Below are 15,527 nucleotides of genomic sequence, written 5' to 3' on the forward strand. Positions count from 1 at the left end.
ATCTTTACCATTTTTTATTTAATACTGAAATAAACTGAACCTGCAATGACAGTGGTGAAATAGGACAGTCTCTCATCGAGGTGACGTTTAGTTAATATAACTTCTGAAAGAGGGTGTTGTAGTCAGGTGTTTGACTCGAGTTTATGAACGGCCGCAATGGAATTTGTACCATACCTAAAGTGAAGCAACAAAGCCAACATAAAAATTCAAACTAGGATGCTGTGAACATGGGCAAATATCATGAATATTGATCATGTTTCATGGTGTTTAGGCCTATTTAATCATGAAATATAAGATTCGATAGATACCTACCTATACTAAATATTTATATACGGTAGCCCATGCTGGCGTATTCTTTCATGTCACCATGGCTGTTCTTCTTGTTCTCACAGAACTTCACAGAGAAGTGTGCCTCCCGACTTTGTGACGGCCAACATCGTCACGTTGTTGTGAAAAAAATTACACACACAGCCGCAGAATTTTTTATCGTAGGCCGTAGATAATGCGCACCACCAGATAACGCGCACCCCCCCATTTTTAGGCCCTTCCAACGGTAAAAAGTCGCGCACTATACGCCGGAAAATACGGTACATACATTTTCTAAACAGAAATGTGGTAGCACATTTGTAAATGACACACAGGAACCCACAGTCGGAGAAAATAAACTTCGAATAAAGAAGAATCCTATATTTCGGCTATCAACTGTAGCCCTCTTCAGGAAAGTACAAAGGGGACTTATAAGCTACAGAGAAGAAGAGATGTGGACAGATGACCTCACTCAGGTGCGGGGCAAACTGGGGTGGTGGAGGAAGGAGGGGGTGAGGAGAGGGGGGGTTGTAAGGTCCGTACCAGCTTGTTAACTGCCGCGCGTGAAATTATGTCAGGTGTCCACTGCCTTTTAGAAATATTAATATTAGGGCATTCCTCAATTAATGCTGATTCGACTATTTTCCTCCCACTGCGGTTTCAACTCTCTTGACACATTTCCATCATCAACTCTCCACTACGATTCTTTCCTGGAACTCCACATTTCCCAACCACTCCATCAATTGGACCATTTCCTACCCTAGAATTAAGGTCTCCTAGTACTATGTCATTGACATTTCTCCCTAAATTCTCTATGCACTCATTTAAATCTATCCAAAAGACCTCCCTTTCCTCTACACTCTTCTCACTGCCAGGCCCATAGGCACTTACAAAAACCCACATCTCCTTTCCCAGTTTCACCTTCATCCACATTATCCTTGAGGAAACCTCCTTCCACTCCACAACACATTTACCTATCTCTTCACTTACTAGAATAGCCACCCCTTCCCTCCCTCGCCCTCTCTTAACTCCTGATAACCTCCCACTTACACTCCCAAACTTACACTCACCCTTCCCTTTCAACTTTGTTTCACTCAAAGCCAACACATCCATCTTTCTTCTCACAAACATAGTACCTCTCTCTTCCCTTTTACTCTCATCTGTACCACATCCACGCCTTTGGTATATGTATGTATGTATGATGTCAGCATCTTTCAAATATTGCGGCACCTTTCCCTCTTTGAGTGAGAAGTCCCCATTGGGTCTCCCGATGTTAATGTGCATCACAGCATCATCTATACAAAACCCCTCTCCATTCACCCCTATCTTCTGTCCCTCTCCCGTCCCTCCTCCTCAGACATTCCTCTCTTTTGTAATGCCCCTTTCACCCCATCCATCCATCTCATCCTAGGATGCCCCCTCATATTCACTCCTTCCACCTCTGCCTTTCACACTTCTTTTACTAATCTTTCTTCACTCATTCTTTCCATGTGTCCAAACCATCCTAATAGTCTTTCATCAACCCTATCTCCCAACTCCCTTACCACCCCTGTTCTTCTCCTCACCTCCTCATTTCTCACTCCATCTAGCCTAGTAACCCCTATCATACTTCTCAGATGTTTCATCTCAAACACATTCAAATTCCATCTCTCTTCTTCTCTCATGTTCCATGTTTCTGCCCCGTACAGTGCTGTTGGCATAATCACTCCTTCATATAACCTTCTCTTAGCATCCATTCCCAAATGTCTATTTCTCATTACACTTATTAATCCACCAAGGCATTTACTCGCTTCTCTCAATCTACATTCTACCCCCATGCCCACTTGTGACACTGCCTCTGACCCAGGGCAGTGGACAAGATGCAGGGATGACCCATCATCCAGGAGGTGCCAAGATAGGAGGGAGGGTGGAGGGGAGTGGAGTGTATTAAGAATGGAATGGGTGTGAATGGTTTATGCTTTTTTCTTTTTGGCTATCTCACTTGTAAGGGGGAAAAAGCCTTTGGTATATGTATGTATGTATGATGTTAGCATCTTTCCCTCTTTGAGTGAGAAGTCCCCATTGGGTCTCCCGATGTTGATGGCTTAGAATTAAAGTGCATTGTGGATGTTAAAATTTATCTCTAATCACTGGGACCCATTCAGTGTTGTACATATGTGTGTGTGTGTGTGTGTGTGTGTGTGTATTATATATATATGTGTGTGTGCGTGTCTTCTCCTTTTCTGCATGGGGGGACGGAGAGGGGGGTCGCCGATTTAATGAAGCGGCCTTGCTGTTGATGTGCTGTGTCTTGCGACACTGCTTCTGACCCAGGGCAGTGGACAAGATGCAGGGATGACCCATCATCCAGGAGGTGCCAAGATAGGAGGGAGGGTGGAAGGGAGTGGAGTGTATTAGGAATGGAATGGGTGTGAATGGTTTTTATGCCTTTTTCTTTTTGGCGATCTCCCTTGTAAGGGGGAAAAAGCCTTTGGTATATGTATGTATGTATGATGTTAGCATCTTTCCAATGTTGAGGCACCTTTCCCCCATTGGGTCTCCCGATGTTGATGGCTTAGAATTAAAGTGCATTGTGGTTGTTAAAATTTATCTCTAATCACTGGGACCCATTCAGTGTTGTACATATGTGTGTGTGTGTATGTGTATATATATATGTATATATGTGTGTGTGTGTATATATATATATATACATACATACATATACCAAGGGTTTTCCCCCCATACAGGGGAGGTAGCCAAAAAGGAAAAGGCATAAAATCATTCCCATTCATTTCATCCCTGAATACACTCCACACCCCTCCACCCTCCCTCTCATCTTAGCACCTCCTGGATGATGGGTCATCCCTGCACCTTGTCCACTGCCCTGGGTCAGAAACAGTGTCGCAAGACACAGCACGTCCACAGCAAGGCCGCTTCATTAAATCGGCGACTCCCCTCTCCGTCCCCCCATGCATAAAGGAGAAGACGGGGAGAAATCCCTTCGGACTGCGTCAAAAATTGCTCACACATACTACATCACCCCCCATCCCCCCGCCCATTCCACCTCATGCATCACAACATCACCTATATACAACCATTCTCCATTCACCCCTGTCTTCTCTCCTCTCCCGTCCTTCCTCAACAGACATTCCCCTCTTCCCCAAAGCCCCCTTCACCCCATCCATCCACCGCATCCTAGAATGTCCCTTCATGTTCACTCCCTCCACATCTGCCTTCCATACCTTTTACTAGTCCTTCTTCACTCATTCTTTCCATGTGTCCAAACCATCCTAATACTCTTTCATCAACCCTATCTCCCAACCACCTTTCCACCCTTGTTCTTCTCTTCACCTCCTCATTTCTCACTCTATCCAGCCTAGTAACCCCTATCATACTTCTCAGACACCTCATCTCAAACACATTCAAACTCCTTCTCTCTTCCTCTCTTATGTTCCATGTTTCTGCCCCATACAGTGCTGTTGGCACAATCACTTCTTCATATAGTCTCCTCTTAGCATCCATTCCCAAATGTCTATTCCTCATTACACTTTTTAATCCACCAAGGCATTTACTCGCTTCTCTCAATCTACATTCTACCTCCACCTTTTCCTGCCACATTTGCACCCAAGTATCTAAAACTATCCACTTCCTCCAGTCGCATATATATGTATATATATATATATATATATATATATATATATATATATATATATATATATATATATATATATATATATATATTTGGAGGGGGGAGGGAATGTCATTCCCACAGACTGGCATCAGTGAAGAGGTGGAAGCAAGGCTTCCCACTAGAGTTTGAGAACTTTGTTCCACCGTTGCACTCCCAGGAAGACTCTAGCTGCATCTTTCTGGCATGGTTCAAGCCACTGGAGCCTTTCTGTGGCCACAGTAATGAGAGCCGAGTCAGCATAATCTACAATAGAGCACATACCTTGTATGTAGTACATGTGTAGGACTTGATGCATGGCACCAAGTACCCCTCCATACATGGCTGTTTTTAATGTGGTTTTGGCTGTCATTCTGTCCCAGAGGTAGGATATCTCCCAGTTGAAGGCGAGTCCCATGTTGATGCATACGCCCAGGTACTGGAAGTGGAACACCCAGTCCAGCATGAATTCCTGAGTGACAAGGGATTCCTTCCCCCCCACCTGAGGCCGAATGCCATGGCTTTGGACTTCCATGGGGAGAGTTTGAGTCTGATCCTGATATGTCTAGGCAGCGCTATGCCCTGTTGTAGCACCACTGCTTCCCAGCAATGATGAGGGCCAGGTCATCCATGTAGGAGATGATTTTGCACCCGTGGGAGCTCCTATATGTTGGAGATCAGCACGTTGAAGAGTTTCAGGCTTAGGACCCCTCCCTGTGGTGTACTGTTCTCCAACGCCCTGGGCGCAGACATATGATCTTGGAAGCACATGCACACAGATCTATATGACAGGTAGTCGCCTATCCAGGTGAGCAGTCTGCCTCTCACACCCTTGCAGAGGTGAGAATGTCTTGAATAGCCAGAGGACTGCCAAACTTGAAGGCCTTTTCCAGTTTGAGGATTATTGTGATGGAGGGCATGCTGCTCACTGCAGCGAGAAGGGTGGCAGTGCTGTGAGCAGTTCCAGTGCCCTTGCAATAAGCATAGACATACTCATGCAACAGACCTAGTTTCTATAGCAACCTGTTGTGTATCATCCTGCTGTTTTCCCCATGCAACTGACCAAACTGATGGGGTGGTGGGCACTGGGGTCCATAGGTTTTGGAATCGGCACTATTGTGGCCATCTTCCAGGTTGTGGGCAGTCTGCCAGTCCTCCAGCATGCATTAACTACACGGAGAAAGGCCTCCTCCTCTGCTGGTCCAAGGTGTGCCAGCATGGAGTAGGTGATGTGGTCCTCACCAGGAGCAGTGTCCTTGTCAGGTCTGCAGGTGGCCGTGAGGTCTCTGAGAATGAATTCTGTCAGTCTCGTCTGGCTGGACCATCATATCCCCGACATGTTGGATCCTTCCCTTCTGCAGCTGCTGCTGCAGCAGGAAGGCGCTGCTGGTTTGAGAGACAGATTCCTCTACCAACTGCTGTGCCTCCTCAACTGGGGCATGATGAGTTCGATGTGGGTGAGACGACGTGTTAGTGGCTACATGTAGTTTTCTCCAGAGTTCTGAGAGGGAGGTATGGATGTTCAAGCCCTCACACCTTTCATGAAGTTTATCCTGACATGCGTAGCCATGGCATGTGCCTTGCGAACTGCCACTTGGAGGCTGGCAAGAGTGACCTGTGTTCTGTTCCATCGGAAGGCACAGCAGAACATGCACACCCTGTGGTTAGCCTCTCTCATCTGTTCATTGTAGTACCAGTGATTCTTGTGTCTTCGGGTGGACTGTCCTTGCGGCAGAATCCACCCTCCGCAGCAGCATGGAGAGTGGCTGAGAAGTCTGCCTCCAAGCTGTCAATGTCCCATGATGAAGTGTTGTATCCAGTTCCTAGGATGCCAGGACATTGGAGAAGAGAGGCCAGTTGGTCTTTAGTGTGTTCCACCAGTAGCGAAGCCACATCCTGTATGTACTTACATGTGGCAAAGTGATCACTGGTGTGGATCTCCCATCATGCACAGGAAGGAAAGGGTGGCAGTCACAAGGGTTAAGTCAAGCCTACCTCCCCGTAAGTGGGTCGAAGATCTGTCATTCAACAAGGCGATGTCAGGGAAGGAGTTCAATGTGAAGTCCAGATGATTCATAGCAGCATTGGGGCCCTGTGTGGATGACAGGTTGGTGGTGAACATTGAAATCCCCTCCAAGAATGAGGAATCTGTCCCTAGTGAGGATGCTCACATCTCCAAGGTCCAGGACCACGTGAAGGCCCCTGTACAAGTTGTAGATGGTGGAGGGCTCATTGTACAAGGACCACATGAGCCTCCACATAATCACAGTATATGGGGTTGGTGTCTTTGCTGCAGGTTAGGCTGTCCTTGATAAGGTGCATACAGCCTCTCATAGTGTCACTGCGCAGTAAGGAAAAAGTGTGATAACCCAGGAATCACACCTACCTTAGTAATGTTCCCTGGAGAAGAATGATATTGAAATCCTATTGCTGAGCGATAGACAGGAGATACAACCATTTGCTGAGGGACCCATTGATATTCCACTGGAGGATGCTAAAATCAGTGTTATTGAAGGGAGGCATCATTGGCAACCTTTGTGTGCATATCTGAGTCATTTCTGTCGATGGAGTATTAAGGGAAAAACACTTGGTATATGTATATATGGACACTGAATATTTTGTATTGCTTTCCAGGATGATGGCACACCTCCAGATCTACCGGATGGCTTTTACACCTTACCAGGGCCAGAACCTGGTACATATACATTAAGAAAAAGAAGATATAGGAATATTAAAACATTAGGTATGTTAGCGATTGTATATGTAAGTACTTATTTGTGTTTACTGAAAATTCCACTCTTCCATGAAGTTCTCCTCAAAGGATATGTTGGAGGGTGGGTTACCACTCTACATATGAATTTATATTTCATTTATGGTGGAAAGTACATGAAAGGAGCAACTTGCCACCTGATAGGAAAGCTACTTTTCTTCCTGTAGACACATTGTACAATCTCATATATGTATGATATAAAGATGTTCATTGATTTTTGCAGGCATTGGTGGGTTTCAAGTACGCTTAAGAGGTAAAAAGGAAGAAGATAAAGCCAAAGAAGAAGCTGCAATGGATCCTCAAGTTCTAGAACTTAGGAGAAAGAGGAGCAACTGGAGAACAAAGAAGAAAATAAAGTTGTTAGAAAAATTTCCCTCATACATGCAGGTGTGTAAGATAGATCATAATCTTAAAGTACCATGACATATAAGGGAGTATTAAGAGATTAGTTCATCAATCAATCTGTCTATTGCCCCAAGATCTCTTATAGGAGACCCATGGTTCTCAGATAAAGAGCAACAGCCCTCAGCTTGGTACACAAGTCATTGAAAGAAGAAATATTGTTTGGATATATGAGTAGCATGGGTGGGACAGTGTAGGGTGTAAGATCTTCAGTGTTTTATGTGTGGTAGTTGCATATGAAACTCCAGAAGGAGCTAAGATGAGAGAGAAACAAGGGTGGTAGATGGGAGTGGAATGGGTGGGAGTGGGTTGCCTTTGACTTAGCTACCTCCCTCAGAAGTGGGGAGAAACCCTTGGTATATAGATAGGTAGGTTGCATATGGGGCAGTTTGTTTCAGTGGCCAGTCCTATTCTAAGTACTGTTTTAGTGCTGGATGGTGACTGGAACATAGTTATGCTAGTGTGGCTCTTGCTTTTCTTGAGAGGCTTTTTCTGTGGGGATAATGTGTGGAGTTTGATGGTGTAGGGAGTTTGGTGGTTGGTCAAGAAGTGCTTGGTTTGTGATTTGAGTGTGAATATGATTTTATATACAATCATTATTTTGCTTTTGTTATTACAGGAAGCATTCTTTGGACGGAATCTGATGGATACTAGTAACTTAGAAGAGGAAATGAAACAGCTGAGTGATATGGATGAAAAAGTGGAAGAGGATGCCATCAGTTTATTTGACTCTGATATGACAATTCGGCTTTCCAAGGTGGGTTGTTTTGTTCTTTGCTGCAGTTACATGAAAGGAAAGAACTGGTGTAAATATTAGTAGACTATCCTCTTCAGGTGATGTGTTCTATTGTGAGCCTTGTAACCCCTTTGCAAATGAGGGGGCTGCCATAGAGGGGATGGAGAAGGGGGGATTGCCAGCCTTAGTGCGGACATGCTGTGTCTTGCTTCATCAGGATACAGGGATGACCTGTCATCCATGAGGAGCTAAGATGAAAGGGTGGAGAGGGTGGTGGGTGGGAATGGGTACTTGCCTTTTAGACTTGGCCACCTACCTTAGATTTTCATTGCAGGTATTCATACCCATTTCCCTTCTGCAATTGCAATCTTTGCAATCCCCTGCCCCCCCACCCCCTGTATGTAATGCATATCTTTTTTAACACCAACAGGATGAATTGGAAATGGTGCAGGCTGCAAGAGATAAACAGAAGCAGGCACAGCAGAGAAGATTAGAGGGTGGAACAGTTTCACAAGAGGTACAGAGTACAGTTCGACCAAAAGCAGCCCAGGGTTCACAGCAGTTGAGGCATGGTTCTTCATCCCGGACTGCAGGCCCCATACCAAAAATTTCCCCTAAGTCGTCCACAAAATCAAGCAGTGATTTAAAAGGGGCTGGGGTTAGAGAAAAAGATGAAATTGTAAGTAGCTTTTTATCTCTTTCTTCTGCCTATTTTATCTTTCTTTCATCTTCTCTTTCTCTCTTTCATCTTCCCTTTCTCTTTTTCATCTTCTCTTTCTCGCTTTAATCTCCTTTCTCTCTTTCATCTTCACTTATTCATCTTCAGCCAATACCCCATCTGTGGTATTGGCTGCATCTGCATGTTGTTATGGCAAAGTAGCATGCAAATGATACTTTAGGGTCTATCTGGGGTGCCCCTATGGACCAGAGCCACACATCATTTTGTCTGTGATAGAGGAAGACTCCTCACAGAGAAATTATTAAGCTTTTATTATACTGCTACAGTCCCTCCGTTATGCTGTCCCCTAACCCTTTGTTGCTGCCCTCTACCATTTCTCTGAATTTCATTTCTTTGTTTTGCCTACCCTGTGGTGGGGAAAAGAATGCTGCCACCAAGTACTCCCACTTGGTTCGTAAAAGGCGAGAAAAACGGGACGGGGATTGGGACTAGGCATCCTTCTCCCTGTAGCCCCACAGGGGACATTCCTAAAGAAAGTAAAGGCATAAGAGGGTCTAGGAGTTTTCCAACCAGCACCCCAAGGTTTCGGTCTTTTAATGTGCGTGGATGTGGTACAGATGAGAGTAAAAGGGAAGAGATAGGTAGTATGTTTCTGAGAAGAAAAATGGATGTGTTGGCTTTGAGTGAAACTAAGTTGAGAGGGAAGGACAAATGTGAGTTTAGGAGTGTAGTTGGGAGATTCTCAGGAGTGAAGAGGGATCAAGGGAGAGAAGGGGTGGCTATACTAGTAAGGGAAGAGATAGGTAAATGTTTAGTGAAGTGGAAGGAGGTTTCTTCAAGGTTAATGTGGATGAAGGTGAAACTGGGAAAGGAGGTGCCAAGATAAGAGGGAGGGTAGAGGGTGGAGGGGAGTGGAGTGTATATGGGATGGAATGGGTGGGAATGGTTTTTATGCCTTTGTTTTTTGGCTACCTCCCTTGTAAGGGGGAAAAAGCCTTTGGTATATGTATGTATGTATCTTCACTTTATCTCTTTCATCTTCTCTTTCACTCCTTATCTCTCATCTTCTCTTTCTCTTTCATTTTTCTTTCATCTTCTCTTTCTCTCTCCCTTCCTCTTTCCTTCCTCTCTCTCCCTTTCTCTTTCTCCCTTCCTCTCTCTTGCTCTTCCTCTCTTCCTCCCTTCCTCTCTCCCTCACTTCCTCTTTCCTTTCCTCTCTCTCTCCCTTTCTCTCTTTCCCCCTTCCTCTCTCTTGCTCTCCCTCTCATCCTCCCTTCCTCTCTCCCTCCATTCCTTGCTCTCTCCTTTCCTGTCTCCATCCATTCCTTTCTCCCCCCCCCCCTTCCCCCCCTCTCTCTCTCTCTCTCTCTCTCTCTTTTTTTTTTTTTTTTTTTTTTTTTTTTTTTTTTTTTTTTTTTTTTTTTTTTTTTTTTTTTTTTTTTTTTTTTTTTTTTTTTTTTTTTTTTTCCTTCTTCTTCTTCTTCTTTTCTTTTCTTTTCTTTTCTTTTCTTTCCTTTCCTGGGCCATGATCAAGGCTAAAGAAGGACAGTTACAGAAGAGATTTGAAAAAGAATAGCTTCCCTCATAGAATGATTGATGTCTAGAACAAACTAAACAGAGAAACAGTGAATGCCAAAACTATACAAGATTTTAAGAATAAACTGGATGCGGAGACATAGGAAAACGGGTCACTACGAGCATGGCTCTCGTCCCGTAAAATACAACTAGGTAAATACACATGATCCATTATTTCTCTCTATGTGTGAAAAAAGAAGTAATAAACACAAGTCCTTTGATCTGTTATCACCAACTGCCCAATGTATGAAAACCCAACACAAAATGAGGGTTGGGCATGATCTAGTTGATATACATTATTGGTGGGAACAGGAAGGGTGGGTGGAGCAGTAGAACCTCCAGGGAGAGCCAGTACAGAATACAAGATCATTTGGCTACAACAAAAATTAAATGTAATCAGGACGCCAATATGGGCATCCTTGTATATCCATTGTGCCTTAGGTTGTCGATGTCAGCATCCTTGTTTGCTAAGGGTTAAGAATGAAACCGTACTCTGCTTTACTAATATACAAAATATGAAAGAATATGAACAGGAATTAGTGCATCAATTCCTTTTTCTTTTTCTATAGGCAGAGGATCTACCAGAAGATGAAAATGATGAGGCCATTAATGCTATCTTTGCTGAGGCTGCTGCTGCTGGAGGGGATCTACTCACTGATGCACTTGTACAGGACATAATGAATGACGACATTACCAAAGATGATGACACTAACCTTACGGGAGAAGAGGACTTGTCTCTAGACAACATCACCACAGAGAGTGGAGATGATGCTGGCAAACTGAGGGCTATCTTAGTGCCTGAGTTTATATTAGATCATGTCACTGACATAATGAAAGACCTGCCAGATGACAACACAGACAGTCAAGAGTCCACCGCATCCCTCCGAGGACCTGTGAGTTCAAGCACCACCATCACTACTGGCAGTACCACCTCCCCAAGTCCATGTCAACTGCAGCCTACAACCAAAGGGCCAGAGGAAACAGTGACTACTGTTACTACAACTACAGCCACCACTTCCCTACGGCCCAACCAGCCTCCTATGGCACCATTAGGTACCAGCACAATAGGAGCACCCCCTCATAATTTACCCATTGTGAGTTCAAGCACTCATGCAAGTCCAGTACCAGGCCAGAGTCCCATCCCAGGCCCAAGCCCCATCCAGGGGCCCAGTCCCATCCCCGGGCCAAGTCCCATCCCAGGGCCAAGTCCCATCCCAGGGCCAAGTCCCATCCCAGGGCCGAGTCCTATCCCAGGGCCGAGCCCTATTCCAGGCCCTAGTCCCATACCTGGACCAAGCCCCATCCCCACCTTACAGAGCCCAGTTCCATTACCTAGTCCAAGTCCTGTGCCATTACCAAGTCCAGTTGTGGGAGCACAACCGAGCCCCATTGCAGCTCAGGTCAGTCCAATTGGTAATCCCCAACCCAGTCCAGTTATTGCCCACACTGGGGGTCCTCCCAGTCTGCGACAGCCTACACCAGCCACTTTCCCTAGTACTCCAAAATCCTTTGGCAAAGTCAATAAAGCACCACAGCAACCAACAACACCAGCTAAGCCACCTACTACAGCCTTTTCACAGCCAACAAAGACAACATGGACCAATGAGTCGCTCTCTCAGAGTCTAAGTTTAGAAGAAGATGAATCCTTAGGACCTAAAGCCACCAAAGCAGGAGTGTTGTACACAAACATTCACAAGCCCAACCTGAAGAAGGACTATCCAGGTTGGTAACTTTGATTTATACATCCATAAAACCCTTCAGAATAGGCGACGTACTTATGTTCAGCATTTCTGTTGTAGTGCAGTCTTATTCAACAATCAAATAAGGTTCAGGACAGAAAATTCTAAGCCTGAGCTGAATAGAATTGTTTGATATTAGCCAGAACAGACTTGTATGCCACATTCTTGAAGGGGTTGATTAATCTTTCAGATATTGCCAAAAAGATTAATAGTGAATATTGTGAAAGGGGAGCTAATCCATATGTTGTAAACTAGGTAACACCCTTTAATGAGGTTCTTGCTTATTTTAGTATTAGCTGACCGAGAGAGACAGATAAAAAGGATATGGAAGAATTTGGACTCAGAGCAACGCAAAATTTACACTTCTAAAGCTCGGGAAAACAAGAAAGAATACTACAAAAACAAGCAGGTAGGTGGAAGGATTAATTTAGGTTTGCCTGATGTTTGCAGCAATATTTCATATTTGTAAGCATTAATTCTTGTTTTCTGTGTTAATAGATGTAGTGTTGTGTGAATTTGTTTAGTTTATTATTATTGAATGTGTAATCAGACTTAAGATTTATGTGTCTGCAAAGAGATTTTTATGGTTGGAGTGGCTCTACAAATTAGGACAATCTGGCAATATTTGCAAGTATGTTTCTAGATGATGTTGCCAGTCTTTGTAACAAGTTATGTGTTTTGAATTGTTTAACATTTTAAAGATAATGAAATGGAAGGACTCTTCCTTCTTCTCCTTCCCTCTTTTTTTTCTTCTATTTATTTATTATTTCTTTTTTCTTGTTCAACTTGTTGGTTGATTGTACCTTCATATTGTGATAGTGATGGGAGTGAGCAGCTACATGTCTCCCAGCTTTAATTAAAAGAATTATTTTTGTTTTCTCTGTGACAAGTAATCAAAGGTGCAATAATTTATTGATATATGCAAGGCAACTGTCATGGTGCAAACCATAAAACTTTCAAATTGGGAATTATTTTTGACAAACTTTGTAGAGGACCACATAATCCTATGTGTATGCCACCCTGTGCAACCCGTTTTCTTTCATCTGCTTACATACAAACAGCCTGTGCCAGCCTTGCTTGTCTATAAATAGTGTTGTATCAAGCTTGTTGAATTTGCTTATGGATGCCCATACAGAATGTTTGGATAAATATTTTGTTATGTGTTCTTTGTCTTTAAAGTGGTAATGGCTTTTTATTAGATTTTAGACTGTGAAAAAATATCATTGTCTTGGAAAAGATTCATGTTGTTGAGCTTGAACAAATTGAAATCATATATAGATATTATTTTATTTTGGTGTGTGGCCAAAATGGTTTCTCTTTCCAGAAGTCGTGGTGAAATTTTTTAAAAGGTAGATTTGTTATCTAAACACATGAGAGATGGGTTGGTGGATGGTTGATTATGATAATTGTTTCCTCGAGCAACAGTTCATGAGATATATCTGGGAAGATATTTTGATCAAATTACTGTGTTTTATTAGTGTGGGACTCAAGGTCACTGGTATGTACTAGTAGGAGGTTGTTGGTTTTGAGCTCAGGTCTTTGGCTTACTCCAGAGACCCTGGCAGCCCCTTTCAGGACTGCAACTCATAGAAGTGGGGGTGTTGAAAATGGACAGGAGAGAGATAGTCTAACATTTAATTCTTTGGACTTTTACTTGGAGGTACCCATCACTGGTCCCTGTTGGATGATCGTCTTCATTGTCATATTAATCATTGGTCAGAAGTTCAAGGAACTGGTTGAGATTTGTAATACATCTTGTCAAGTTTTAGTTGCAGACAACCCCGTCATTTCTCTCTTTCTCTCTCTCAGTTTATAGTTTTGACACTGGCAAAATTAAAAATGCTTCTATGATTAAAGTTGGCAAAATTGACTGGCAAGGTAAAGAAACACTTCAGTGATTAAGATGACAAAATGAAAAACATTTCTATGAATAAAGAGGGTGGATGAAGTGAATAGCTTTGGATATTTGGGGTCACATGTGGGAGGAAAGGAAGGAGTAGAGGTGGAAATAGATTATAGACAGAGTAGCAAGTAAATGCCATGGGGGATTAAAAAGTATCATGAGAATTAGGCATTTAGGAATGGATGCAAAGAAGAGACTACATGAAATGGTGATTTTGCAGACAGCACTGTATGGGGTAGAGACCTAGAATTTAAGAGAGAAAAAGAGGGAAAATTTTAATTTGTTTGAGATGAAATGTGGTGATAGAGTGAGAAACAAGAAGATGAGGTGGAGAGCAGGGATGGAAAAGGAGTTGAGAGATAGGATTGATGAAAGAGTATTTGGATGGTTTGGAAACAGAAAGAATGAGTGAAGAAAGATTAGTAAAACAGGTGTGGAAGGCAGAGGTGTAGGGAGTAAACAAGAGTGAGTGATCAAGAATGAGATGGATGGATGGGGGTAAAAGGGGCATTAAGAAAGAAGGGAATGTCTGTTAAGGAAGGAATGGAGAAGGTAGGAGATGGGGTGAGTGGAAAAAGGTCATGTATGGATGATGCTGTGATGCATGGAAGGGAGTGGGTGGGGGACGTTGGGTTAGGGAGTGGTTATGTGTGAATGATACTGTATTTTGATGCAGCCTGAAGGGATTTCTCCCAGTCTTCTCTTTTTCTGCATGAGGGGATGAAGGGGGGGTTGCCGATTAAATGAAGCAGCCTTGCTGTGGGATGTATTGTGTCTTGCTGCATTTAGTTTTGGTGTAGTGCCTCCAGAGGGCTCTGACTCACAGCTCAAAAACATTGTTTTTATTTCCTTGCATTTTCTTTCATTAGATCAATTTAACACAGCAGAGAAATAATTTTGGGTAACCACAAGTGCTCCCACTCCCATTCAATACAAGCCAGGCCTCTTGTTTTTCTTGCACTATTGAGAAATTTTGTCTTATTTGGTAGCCTTTGGAGCTCTAGCTGAGAGGTGTTGACAGCACGGAAGCTTGGCTATATTTACCTAGTTGTATTTTACGGCACAAGAGCTATGCTCATAGTGACCCATTTTTGTATCTCTCTGTATCCAGTTTATTCTTAAAATCTTGTATAGTTTTGGCACTCAATGTTTCTCTGTTTAGTTCATTCCAGACATCAATCACTTTATGTGGGAAGCTATTCTTTTTCAAATCTCTTCTGTAACTGTCCTTCTTTAGCTTCTTGTGTCCTCTTATTTCTCTTCTGTCCCATTTTAATAGGTCGTCTCTATCAAGTATTTCCATCCCTTTCATAATTCTGTAAATGGTCAACAAATCACCTATTTATCTTCTTTGTTCCAGTGTTGGTAGATGTAATTTCTCCAATTTTTGTTCATATGTCAAATTTGATAGTGTAGGTGCCATTTTTATCGCTGTTCTTTGATTTTTTTTCTTTCTTTCTTTTCTTTCTTTTTTTCTTCTTTCTAGTTTAGGTCTTATTAATGCAACCACTATTTTCTTTACTATTACTTCTCCCATATACTGTAGTCGAAGTCCACTTCCATTGATCTTAATAATTTAAAAGTCTCTGCAACTAATTTATTGACATGTTATGTTTATCAGGTGTCAAGTCACTTAAGATAGTCACTCCCAGGTCCCTTTCTGAGTTGACTTTTTTTGACATCTTGTTACCAAATTTATATTTACCCGATATTCCATTTTTGCTTTTTCCAAATTCCATTATACTGCATTTCTTAATGTTAAAATTCACTT

At 42.9% G+C, this 15,527-nt stretch overlaps 1 protein-coding gene across 11 annotated transcripts in view; it reads left to right on the forward strand.

Moving 5' to 3' along the window:
• The window catches only part of LOC143026595 (uncharacterized), a 321,375-nt gene that overhangs the window by 190,703 nt on the left and 115,145 nt on the right, over positions 1–15,527 (forward strand). For all 11 annotated transcript variants that reach the window (XM_076187254.1, XM_076187255.1, XM_076187256.1 and 8 more), the window contains 6 exons: positions 6,587–6,695; positions 6,946–7,109; positions 7,744–7,881; positions 8,291–8,539; positions 10,684–11,836; positions 12,144–12,262. In XM_076187254.1, the coding sequence (XP_076043369.1) occupies positions 6,587–6,695; positions 6,946–7,109; positions 7,744–7,881; positions 8,291–8,539; positions 10,684–11,836; positions 12,144–12,262 (1,932 nt within the window). The remainder of the gene's footprint in view (positions 1–6,586; positions 6,696–6,945; positions 7,110–7,743; positions 7,882–8,290; positions 8,540–10,683; positions 11,837–12,143; positions 12,263–15,527) is intronic.

This window comes from Oratosquilla oratoria, chromosome 6 (assembly GCF_046742065.1).
Source record: "Oratosquilla oratoria isolate Oo_2021 chromosome 6, ASM4674206v1, whole genome shotgun sequence".
NCBI lineage: Eukaryota > Metazoa > Arthropoda > Malacostraca > Stomatopoda > Squillidae > Oratosquilla > Oratosquilla oratoria.